Here is a 13,009-nt window from a genome sequence, read left to right as displayed (position 1 = left end):
AGGGAGGACTTCTCATGCCCAACTCCCTGGAGAAAGGAAAAAGCAGAAAATAAGCAACTGGTAGCTGTACAGTGGCTGGATGGGGCATGACCAGGGCTCTAATAGGAGGCAGGACTTTTCAAGAACAGTTAGTAAAGGAGCTGTGTATAGAAGTGTGAGCAGAGCAAAGGGAGCCGAGGGAAATAGGGGTCTGATTTGGCAGCAAGTCAGACACACAGGCAACAGCCTCTTCGGGAAACCTGCACCACCCAGGACTGAGGCAGGAGGGAAGAAATAATACTCCTGAAGCTCAGTGCAGCTGGACCCTAGAAACAGTGCTACTGATGGGCAGAAGCTATGGTTGTAGAAAGTCAGAGGTTCTGAAAAAGCTAATAGCAGTTGGGAGGGAATGGGAGAAGAGCTTCTGTTACCTCTCTTCCCCCACTTCCCTAGTCTCTTGCTAGGGTCTCCACATGGTTGAAACTAACCAACAGCCAGAGAGCAAAGGAGACCAATTGGGAGGGGACAGACAGCGGGGCTGAGTAGGACTGACAATGGATTGGAGGTGGGAGATCTTCAGAACAATGTTGGAAGCTTGTAATTCAGTCTTATTATAAGTACATACAAACACAGGCTTTTAGTGTTCCAGTTAAAAATAGACATTTGCAGATAGAAGTGTTGGCATGAAAAAGACAGTTGAGGAATACTTCAAAGTCTAAGGCAGGAGTCTGGATAAGACACCCTCAATTCCATGAATTCAACTTACCAGAATGGTGGTGACAATGAGTGTTCGATTGGCCAGTGAATCAGTAATATTGCTGGACTTGTCTTTGTTGCTGTCCGTCATGTTAAGCCCACTGTTGGAATTCCAAATCCCAATCTACACAGAACACAGTACATCAGAGGCTGCTGGCTGTCAGTGTGGCATTTACACCAAAGAGAGGACCCTTCTCTACCAGGAATGGGCACAAAAGCTCACAGTTTGGGACACCAGGGCATCACAGTGGAAGCTACTAAACGTGGGGAAATGAAACAACGGAGGAATGAATGTGTAGACAAAATAGGATATATCTGTGCTACTGGGGACGGGGTAGGTGGAGGTCTTTTTCTTTTTAATTTAGTAAGCTCATTGTTCTTTTTTAAATTAAAAAAATATTTAAAAATTCTTAAATGAATATCAGATTTTTCTTCCTATATATATTTGTTGAGTATCTACTTATGGGCCGGGTGCTGCTCTAGGCATCTGAGGACTAAACAATGAATAAAATATATAAGAGTTTCTTCCCTTGTGGAGCTTACATTCTACTTATATAAACCTTAGGCTGCCAAAGTAGTATCACTAGTTTATTTAAAATTTATGAATAATGGGGTGAAGGAGCCGGGTGAATGGTGGAGAGACCAGGCATCTAAAAGGGAAAGATAGTGGGGTGTCGAGGCTCATGCCTATAATCCCAGTGCTTTGGAAGGCCAAGGTGGGAGACCAGGTGTTCAAGACCAGCCTGGGCAACAGAGTGAGACCTGATCTACACAAAAAATTAAAAAAAGAAAAAATAGCCAGACATGATGGCGCACGCCTGCAGTCTCAGCTACTCGGGAGGCTGAGATGGGAGGATGGCTTGGGTCCAGGAAGTCAGGACTACAGTGAGCCGTGATTGCACCACTGCACTTCAGCCTGGGTGACAGAGCGAGACACTGAAAAAACCAAAGTAATTTTTTATTTAAAAAGGGAAAGAAAAACGGAAGAAAACATGTCATGTGCATGAGAAGTAGACTAAGTTCAGGGCCTATCTTCTTTGAGGAGGCAAAGCTAGGCAAAGAGTGCCTCTTATGAGCCCTAGCAAGACGCTGTTCATCTCTCTGTCACAGCAGCTGGCATCTTCTGTTATGATTTATCATTTACCTCTCTTGTCTGTCCACTTGGTCATGAACTACTTCAGTGAGGGTGCTCACTTTTACTGCTCACTGATTTTACTGTCACAAAACCAACCAGGGTAACTGGTACTCAATAAAGACCATTACTCTTTTTTAAAAATAATGATCCGCAATTTTCTCCAGTGGCCAAGTCACTTCTGGGTTCTGAGGCCGTGTAGAAGTATATGGATTCATTCAGCCCCTGTGGGAACCCAGAAGAAGAGCCTTTGGGATTTTGAGCTATTTTTCCAAATCTTTCTTTGGGCATTTACTGCCAGCCTCACGTGGTGGCCTGCAAGTATGTTTTAGAGCCAGGAAGACCTTGTTGCTGTGTGTCCTTGAATGAGATTCTAATTTTTCTGAGCTTCAGTCGATTCTTTACCTATAAAGTATTTCACAGGAATAATGAGAAGATCAAATAATCGGATGATGTATGTGGAAGAGTTGGTGTGTGTTGTTAAGACCTGCACACGTAGTAACAAGAAAGGACATTGAAACGACTGCCTCAGTCATTTCTTCAACCTTATCCTGTCATGAAGGAATTTGGACTCATTTTTTAAGAAATTCAGAATCTGATAAAGTAAAAGAGCTATGACAAGTGGAAGAAGTTTAGGAACATGAACACTTGGACCTGCTCTGAGATGGACAGTGTGGAGCTGTGCTTGGTCCCTAAATATGTTCCTCCAATGGGAAGACAGATGGGAGTGTTAGGCTCCATCCTCCTTTGCTTTTCTATTTCTTGACTCTGATGTACTGCCTATATTTAGCAGCTGGAAATGCATCTAGCTTGACAAGTATCCCTTTTAGAGACATCAATGCTTTGAGGAAGTTTCAAGGACTATTACACATTCACACATCAGTGTAAACTATTTTAATTTCAGTTTTAGTTCCTGTACTTAATGAGGGTTAGTTGATTGGAGAAATAAAGAGACAGGTGTAGGTAAATGGGGGAATGGGATAGTTTTTGCATTTGAAAATATTGTGATCCTGTCTGAAAAGAGGTGTTTGTTGGGTTCTAGCTGTACTCTTAATAACCATTCAACATTTCCAGGATCTACTGTGATGAGTATCACCTAGAATGCACATTATACATCTAACGGTTGAATAATCTTTAGCTTTCTTAATTTGGCTTTAGACTCAGGAAAAGTAGACAGCATTTTCTTCTTTTCCTTCTCAACCTCCATCCCTTCTTCTGAGGCAGGGACCCTTGCTTCTAGGAAAGTAACTCAGGCTAAATATACCTGTCTGTTGATTTTCATCCAAGGCTGTGCTTTAGGTTGTGAACAATTGATTCCTAGCTCCATGAAGAGTGTGTGTAAATTGGGTCCTGACTGTACTTCTAATTAAACCTTCACTTAGACACTGAGGAGAAGGGAATCTAATTTTTAATTAAGTAAGTATTGAAGGGTGGAGAAAATAACTGTTTTTAGCCACTTGATTAAGTGATAGGATTCATTCTCTTTAAATCTTATTTCTATTAATGTCAAGTATGTGCGTGTTGGAAGGAACTACCATAATATTTGAAAACGACAGTGTTCAATGGCCTAGCAATATCACTGTCTTGTAAAATAAAACTTGAACTTGTAGACAAATACACCCCACAGCTTGATGTCTGGTTTTTCTTTCTTTTGCCATCTGCACTAAAAATGCAGAAGCTAAGAATCATTGCTGCTGTCGACCCGGTCAACTAAGTCCCAAGTTTAAACTTTCCTCCTTAAAATGAGAAAACAGTGACCATTTTTTTCTCTTATTATCTCTACAGAGGGACCTACAGAAGATCCTTTAAATGTAGACCAGAAGAGTATCAAAATATAGTAAAGGTCAGGCTATTCCTGGGAAATATACAGTATATATATGCAATTTGAATGACTTCAGTCTTCTGTTTCCAAACTTTTAATCAGCAAAACAGAATTGTGTGTGTGTGTGCACGCATGCACATGTGTGCAACTGTGTCTTTTAAACCCAGGTAGTCAAGTGGCTTTATCTGTTACTTGAAGTAAATTAATATGTTGTCAGGAAATGGATGTCTCCCTTTAAATAAGTCACATCTCATGATTCATGTGTGCTGGAGAGAGGGGTGAAGTTAAGAAGATGCCTGGACATTTGACATTTCGGTCCTGTTCTACGACCTAGGAGGAGTGCCTCCACAGGGTGGAACCTCAGTTTTCAAACTTCATAGTGAAAGCAGATAGCAGTCATTTACGAGTGAGAAGTAATGGAGGTTGGATCAGTTACTTGTGGGGAGGAGCACTCTATATCTAAATTACCTGGCCCTGATTTACTTCACTTTGTAAGCTGGCACAAGGGAGCAGCCATGTGTTATCTAGGACAACTGAGAAAAGCATCTGAAAATGAGTACCCAAATGACAGTAGGCAAACTTTTTTTAAAAAGCGATGCAATAAAAAGGGCGTTCAGAGTGACTAGTATCTATCTTCTAAACCTAGACAGTGATTCATGTAAACTCAGCATCTCAAACGGCTGAGGGAAATAATCAGGTATCTGGGGAAAAGATAAAGGTTTGTGTATTTCCTGTATTACAAGCCTTATATCACACATATTTTAGTGAGGGATGTTGTAAAGATTGCTACCTCCCTCTTTTGGAAAGAATTTCGGGTGAATAATACTATTCTAAAATAAGTCAGGGTACTGAGGAAAGCTTTTGGAATTTAAACATGATGAAGGTGAATTTTTGTTTTAGTTGGAGACTTCTGGAGAAAGTGTGATGTGTTTGTTGGGTCTGACTGTGTCGCTTGTGCTAGAACTCAGGTTACCGTGAATTTTTGAAGAGGAGTCATAACACAAAACAGCACACCACGGTATATACGACTTACAATATAGGAACATGATGGGCTACCAGGAGGGAAGAGGCATGAAGGCGTGGAGGATCAAGACCAGAAAGTTACATCCCTGGGGAGCGTGTGTGTCTCTTGCAGCTTAGTGACAAATAGAGGACATCTCCCCTCCCCTGTATATAATTTCAAAGCTTGGATTCCATTCCCTAGGATATTTGTATTAGATTAATTCAAAGTGCCCAGAGTCTCAAGATGGGTTAGTGTAACAGGTTTTTTTTTTTTTTTTTTCCTTTTTCTGGGTGCCAGTTAGGTTCATCTGTTTACCAGTGAAATTGTAGTGAGGAAACCAGATCACCTTCTACGTGCACTTAGTAGCCTTGTTCACTGAAGATTAAAACAAGGCTTTTAAACCTGTGCTCTGAAAACTTAAAAAGAAAAAAGTTTTGAATTCATCACTGAGTACTACTAAGAGGGAGACAAGGTTTTTGGCTACAGGGAGAAACTTGTGTACACTTTCTGTGACATAGCTGATAATTTGAAAGATGAAAGTGAACCTGACAAGTTGAACAACCTGAAGCAATTTAAGATCTATTCATCAGTCCATAGATCTTTTTTTAGCAAGTAGTTTTAGAGAGACAGAGACAGAGAGGGAAGGAAGGAGAGGAGGAAGAGAAAGAGAAAGAGGAGATGAAAGAAAATGTTTGCTTATCAGGGGGACCTTTCTCTGATTCAAATGTATTTAATGTCTCATATTTGCTTATATAAAGCTATGCACATTTATTGGCAACATGGCACTGTATAATAAACTATAAAATAGTGGGTGTTATAATTCACAAGATAATCTCATTTCCTTTCCAAGGTCCCTAATGTTTGTATCCTCTTTAGAACTGTGGCTCTAAAACAAATTGCAAGACAGTATGCTCTGATGAAGATATCGTGCAAAACAAAAGATAGCTCATGAGAAAAGGAAATTTCTGAAAATGGTTCATATTTTGTGGTGGTGACATTGGAGGAGATGTCCTAGTGCTCTGACGCTGTAGCCTATTTGTCTAGTCTCATGGATCAAATCTATTGTTGTTTTTATCCCCCTTAGGGAAAATATTTAGTGATTTGAGAAGGAATATAAGTAGGTCAGTGTCTCCTGTTACAGTTACCTGCTTTCAATCCTAACAGGGACTGATCCTGCCTGGGAGAAACAAAAATAATCTTGGGGCAAATATTTAATCCATCATTATTTAATCCATTGCAAACCTGTTTTCAATTCACAGGTGATGTTGCTGAGAGAGAGCATATTCAATCACTCCTCCTCTCTCTTTACATGGAACATCCCCTCTAAACCGCAATTGGGGAGCTACAGGTCTGGTAACATTGGAAGGGCGCAGGCTTTTCCAATGACATTCCCCACCCCACCCCCAGGTTTCCTGCAGGTGTTGTCAGAGTACAAACCTTCTTCCACACTTTATACAAGTGTTTAGACACTTCGCCAGCAGCCTTGGTTTTCAGAGAGAAAAATAAAATAAAAATAGCACTTAATTAAAATGGAGAGTGACACCCAGAAGGAATCATGGTGTGTGAGTGCTTAGAGTGTTACAGTTCCCACCCATGGTTTGGAATTTGCATCTTAATTCAATATAAAGCCTGACAATAGGAACAGCAAAGAGATGAATCAAGACTTGTGTCTCACAGAAGTTACCTGGTGGTAAGAGTCAATTTTTACTTTTCCTTTTGCACACCAAAAAATGCTTTAAAGTGCTTTTCAATGTATACAGGTATGCTGCAGTGTTAAGGGTCTTCAGTGTTCCTTAAGAAGACCCTTTTAAGGCATGGGTAACTAAAATCAATCAACCAGCAAATCAATCAATACACACACACACACATATAATTCCTAACCAAAGAAGAAGTATCCTTGATGACTTATTCTTTGATTATAGGTTTCCAGGCAGTAGAAATTTGAGTGAAAGTGAGAATGGGATTTTTCTAATAATTTTCCCTATTGAATCCAAGAGAGGCTGACATAAAAAGATTGGGCATTTCCTCCCTCGGCTCCTGAGAGAGACGTGTTGGCTTCCCTCATTGCCTTAAGGCCCAATCAGCCTTCTCAGGAATTGAGCTCAAGACACCTGAAGAAAGAAAAGTTACTGCAAACAATGAAGAGATAAGAAACAAACACAAAACACTTTCATCTAATTCGATTTTGCCTTTGATGGAAAAACACCAATGCAATGTGCATAATATTACAGTGTGTAGGTAGCTGTGAAAGCATAACAATAGCTCTCCATCTATTTCATCATTCACCTAGCCAAAAAGATGTTTCCTTAACAGCTTTTCTTCCCCCTGCAGTGCTATACGTAAGAGGAGAACAGAGTGGGGAAAAGACTCATGCTTCAAGAAGCAGACATTTTCTTTAAACAATTATAGGCTTTTAGATGATAACAAGTATTTTTTTTCTTTTGTTCCCTCCAGCCAGCATCCCACACACACCATTGTGGAGGCTGGCTGGATGTCTTGTGCTCTATCAGAGCATGTTAGACCAACAGAGGGGCAAATCAGAGTGAAGAGGAAGCCAGAAGGTGGGAAAGGCATTTTTCAAGTGAGAAACTTGCATGTATAATATGTACCCTCAAAACTGCAAACTAATTATTTTCCTCAAACATTTCACACCACTGGGTCACCTTCTAATACATTTGGCCTAAATGATCTTTGTTCCCATTAATTGAGAGGGAGGGGTAGTTAGCACCTGCAAAAAAAATGTGTCCCAGTTAACAAAAACAAGAAAACAGAAATGAAAACCTTACCTCATTTACAAAAAATCAACCCAACTGATCTAATTAAGCAAGCAATCGATTGTTCCCAAAGCCACTGTTGTATTAAGCACACTGTCTTATTCACTATAGTGGGAAAAAAATGTCAGATTATAGAGTTTTCTGTTGGGGTGATTGTTTTGGGGGTTTCAATTGTTTTTCTATAAGATTCTCAGTGTAAAATCTTCAGATTCTAAGTGTTAATTCCAACGTATAGTCATGAATATTAAAATTGGCATAATAAAATATACTGAGAAGCCAAATTCTTTTATCATTATTATTTAACCAAATAGTTTACATTGGTATTACTCTAAATAATCACTAAAGTAGAACTTTAAACATGGAGAGATTCAGAATTACAACTAAAATAACCCTAAAATGAGAACCCAACGTTAAAATACAGTTTTTTGATGTTTGTCCTAAAATTAAGAATGCAAAGTTAATTTGCTCCAGTACATCTCTTCTATCCTACTTTATTCTGCCTGTCACCAATCTCAAAATGGAATGAAATGTGCAATTAAAATTGATTTCTGGGTAACCCTTGGATGCCATTCCATCGATAAACCATTGACAGCTTCTGCTTTTCCAAGTCTACACTCAATTTGTTAAAAGCTTTAAGACATGGGCCTAATGACACCCAACTCTAGGGTTATATATGTAATAATATAAACACCCTTGCTATATAAATGAAGCACAATATAAACACTAGTTAGCATTGCTATTACTAAGACATGAAATTTAAGAATCTAGCACATCAACTTCTATCCGCAGATAAAAGAGATAAAAAAACTGGATGTAAAATAACATGCTGAGAGAATCACTTCATCATTCACTTACTTGTCTGTGCAATTTAGTAAAAATGCTTGAGCAATGCATTTGTTATTTTATTTATTTATTATTAAGGAGGTTACCTTTTCAGTTCCTTCCTCTTTGAGACTAATAATGTCCAGATCAAAATCCTTCCTCAAGCCATTGGTTTTATTAAAGGTGATATGCCCAGTCAAGCCATCCCACCGAGCCTGTGGACAAGAAGAAATGTGGCTGTTACTGTTAAACATTTATCCTAATTCCTGAGACCATCAAAATTATAATACCTCAAATCCATCACAGTATCCAATTATTTGGTTTCATCATGCTGTTATAAACCATTGCACTGGTTCAGCAACATGATAGCAGAACACGTCGTCATTTTATTAGCACTCATTTATTCTGTCAATTCTAACACCCTAACCCAGTCAAACCTGTCATCGTGGCTACCTAAATGGACAGTATGAAGAAAACTGCTGTAAAATAGTCTGCACATGGAATACACAAAGTCTGACAAATCACAATATTCTGTTTTCCAAGGTCAATTCAAATTCCTTTTGAGATATGGCTGAGTGGAAGTGAGTCCTTGCTTTTTCTTTCTCTGTGAAAAGAATATAGACCAATATAGTCCAATGATGTATTGCAGAGTTTTTAGGCTGCTGATGACTTAGCGTGCCTGTGTCATTTGGGCATTGTAATTTCCCGTGACTGCTGTAGCAAATAATCACAAACGTGGGTGCTCAAAACAACAGAAATTTATTTTCTCAAGGTTATGGAGGCCTGAAATCCAAAATCAGTATTACTGGCTGGAATTAAAGTGTCAGCAGGACCGAGCTGTCTCTGGAGGCTCGAGGGAAGACCCTATTCTTTGCTTCCTTCTGCTTCTGGTAGCTTCTGGCATTCCTCCTCTTGTGGTTCCATCACTCCAACCTCTGCCTCAGTGATCACATTTCCTCCTCCCCTTCTGTCTGCATAAAAGCTCCCTCTGCGAGGTGGAGGTTGTGGTGAGCCAACATCCTTCCATTGCACTCCAGGAGCCTGGGCGACAGAGCAAGACTCTGTCTCAAACAAACAAACAAAACAGGCCGGGCTCAGTGGCTCGCACCTGTAATCCCAGCACTTTGGGAGGCCAAGGCAGGCGGATCACCTGAAGTTAGGAGATTGAGACCATCCTGGCTAGCACGGTGAAACCCCTTCTCTACTAAAAAATACAAACAAGTAGCCAGGCATGGTGGTGCATGCTTGTAATTCCAGCTACTTGGGAGGCTGAGGCAGGAGAATCGCTTGAACCTGGGGGGCAGAGGTTGCAGTGAGCTGAGATCGCGCCATTGCACTCCAGCCTCATGGCAGAGCGGGACTCCATCTTAAAAAGACAAAGAAAAAGAAAAAAAGAAAAAAAAAACTCCTTCTGCTTCTCTCTTATAAAGACACTTGTGATTGTATTTAGAACTCACCTGGATAATCTCCCCATCTCAAAAATTCTTAATTTAATCACTATGCAAAGGCCTTTTTGCTACATAAGGTAACATTTACAGGTTCCAGGGATGAGGACATGGGTATCTTTTGAGGGAGCTGCTCTTCTGCCTACCCTACACATCAACATCATTTCAAATAATAAAAAATTCACCATAGTTTGCCTTTCCCAGAACTCACATTGGATATCTCTGGTGGTTTTATTAAATAGAAAGTGGTGGCCCTTGGGAGAGTCTTCAGCTTCAATCATTAGGTGATTTTTGGCAACCTTGTTTATTTGAGTTTCACTTACAACTGGGGATAAAGGAAAACTCAGATATTTGTATCCACTTAGCTGTTTTTCTCCCTCTTGACTTTACCAGATTCATTAGACAGGCATAAAATGGGAAGATCCTGAAGAATTACACTGTATTTGCAGTTATTTGAGCCATGTGTATCTGTTGAATGTATTTACCCATTTGGCCAAGAGGCAGAGCAATGCAGTGGAAAGAACATTGCATCTTCCATACCTCTGGAGCTGAATATCTGCAGTGTAACTTCAGACCAACTCATTAATTTCTCAACTCATAATTCCATCTAAAAGTGGTGAAGTATCTTTGATTGGGAGTCAAGAAACCAAGTTTAGTCTTTAAGCCACTATCAAGTTTTGTGGCCTTGGTTGAGTCATTTTGTCCTTTTTTTAGGCCACAGAGGAATGCACATTAAGGGAAGATTTTGCATAAAACGAACTTTAGCTCTGAATTTCTACAATCGTAGGCAAGATACTGTAGAGGGGTTTAATGAAGTTGAAAGTGATTCATTAAGCACCTATGATCTGCAAGCTGGGCTACATAAAACATAAAACACAGTTGTTATACTCAGATTTTAATGTAAAACATATTACTATCTGGCTGGGGAGAAAAGACTACAGAATTTGGTTCAATTATGTTTTCACTATTAATTCGTTTGGAAAATATTCATTTATTGAGTATCTTCTCTGTGTAGGGAAGTGTGATGAGAATACAGCACCTAGAAGTTTACAGTTTAGTAGGAACAAACACATTAATGGATTTCCATAAAGCACTTTAGGTTTGAGGATAAAGATTTGCATAGAATATTGAAGAATGAAGTATGGAGAAGAGCACTTATCCCAACTGCAGGGAAAGAGTCAGCAAAGCATTCCTGAAGGCAAGAATGCTTGAGCTTACAAAAGATAAGCCCACCAAGCAAAGATTCATGGGCTGTGTAAAAACATGAAATAAAGAATACGTTGTAAGTTTGCCATGAGACTCTAATGCAAAGTAAGAACTGATGCGAAATGAGCCTAGGAAGGCCAGTAGTCTGTTTATAAAGGTGTTATGAAGCATGCTAGTTTGCTTGGACATTGCTCAGTAGACTTTTGGGGAATCATGGGGGTGTTTTAAACATGTGTTGCCATGGTCAGATGTGCATTATAGGGAGATGATTTGATATCTCTTTTATAATTGGGGAGAATGACTTGGAGAAGGTTAATATTGTAAGCAGCGTGTTGGTTAGCGGGTAGTTCTCATAGAACAAAACGTATACAATCATATTCATATGCCCAAATATGAACATAGGGATAGCACAATTCCTCCAGTTCCCTGTCCCACCAACTTGCATACCTTTAAATATTAATGAAAATAGTTCCACAGCAGGATAGACAGAATTTCATAAAGAGTGTGTTAATAAATCAGCTTAAATGTAAGGAACCAGTATAATTGGCCAAAGCGTATTTTCTGACTACCATTCAGTTAGACTGGATACTATGACAAAAGTGTATTTTATCACTTAATAGTGCTGGAAGTTAAATCAATAGTAGGGAATGATATGTAGACAAGAAAAGCTTCAACTTTTTCCTCTAAGCCATCTCGATGGCAAACTAGGTGTTGCCTACGTGCTATAACACATAAAAAGAAATGCTTCTTCAGATCCTAGTACCTAGTCTCTAGAGTTTATTGCCAAGGAAGATTGTAATATCAAACACTGGCAGTAGCTTTAAAAATGAATGGCATATCTTTATGGTCAGTAGTAACACCTGTTATCACACTGGCTGAGATCCAGGTAATCAAGTCTCTGCAATGGGACAAAAACTATCACCAATCAACACAAGTAGGTGTCCTCTTGTGTCTTATTTAGGTACACCTCTTGACATTGCATTCTCCTTTTTCTCCCCATCACACCTCTATTCTAGTTTTTGTACTCTGGTCATTCCTTCTTATTTTGCAAGCCAAAGGCTGGCTTTGTGGATTGATGGGTTAAACGAGAGCCATGAAATAAGCTGCTGTGTTAGACTTACAACATCTCTCTGAGAGCTGAGAACAATTTGTGTAATGCTTTGGTTGAGTGGAAATCTCTACTGTGTTGGGGGTTTGAATTAAGTCAGTTTTCAGGCCCCTTTTTCATGCCTCTAAACAATGTACTCTTCCAACTGTCCTCCTGACCTGTTTGAAAGGAGGTAGTTATCTTTATTAAATTCTACAGGATTTTCAGAAAGCTTTTTTCTAAAGGCAACTTCTCCTTTATAGGGCTCATGTTGTGAGTCAATTTGGTACATTGTCCAGAGTTTACAGGGGTCTCTGAAAATGTATAGAATTGGTAGCATTTATCTCTTAGTGGAGGATATAGCTTATAGCGGGGTCTTAAAACCCAGTTCAGAAATCCAATTTCGTTCCCTAACTGTGCCTGTTGTGTCCCTTTGTTTGGGTTCTCTTGCATTGATTTTATTCTTGAACTTAGTGTTCCAATCACTGGTGCAGAGTAATTCCCACTTCTTGCTTTTTCTCCTGCTCATCCAAGTGTCAAAAAAGTTCCCTTTTCATGTTTTAACAATGCTTCCTTCTCTGCCTCAAATATCTACAAAGACTCCCTATGTGGTTTTTCACTGAAAGGAAATATCTTTGACCTTCAACATTAGCCGCATTTCTGTATATGTTCTTTGTTTTTCTGCAAACTCATTGTTGATAAGCATTTATTCATCATCAATACACTATTGATTAGGGTGAATATGCAATGACTGCTTCCAGGATGTGATGAATAGGATCCATGAGGAATTCATTTTTCTGGGACAGGGCTGAAGCATATACAATTTAGATAATGATATATAATTATATTATCCATAATTACCATGTGCTTGCCTTATGGAGAAGCATTTGCAGAGGGGACAATTATAGTATACTTAAAACAGAAAACAATACTTAAACTATTGTCCCTATTTTAGGAAAGAGCTTTATTTTCTACCCTGCCTC

General features: G+C 39.3%; 1 protein-coding gene across 7 annotated transcripts in view; it reads right to left on the bottom strand.

The window, feature by feature from the left end:
* Positions 1-13,009, bottom strand: part of GRIK1 (glutamate ionotropic receptor kainate type subunit 1) — a 416,917-nt gene that overhangs the window by 53,127 nt on the left and 350,781 nt on the right. For 4 of the 7 annotated variants that reach the window (XM_023190267.3, XM_023190270.3, XM_023190271.3 and 1 more), the window contains 2 exons: positions 8,396-8,503; positions 746-859 (listed from right to left, as the gene is read on the bottom strand). In XM_023190267.3, the coding sequence (XP_023046035.1) occupies positions 746-859; positions 8,396-8,503 (222 nt within the window). Of the gene's footprint in view, positions 1-745; positions 860-6,129; positions 6,175-8,395; positions 8,504-13,009 lie in introns of all 7 variants that reach the window. The other 3 variants (XM_023190268.3, XM_023190264.3, XM_023190269.3) reach the window with 1 other exon arrangement.

The sequence above is a fragment of the Piliocolobus tephrosceles genome, chromosome 19, assembly GCF_002776525.5.
Source record: "Piliocolobus tephrosceles isolate RC106 chromosome 19, ASM277652v3, whole genome shotgun sequence".
NCBI lineage: Eukaryota > Metazoa > Chordata > Mammalia > Primates > Cercopithecidae > Piliocolobus > Piliocolobus tephrosceles.
This window is presented reverse-complemented; position numbering and strand designations above follow the sequence as displayed.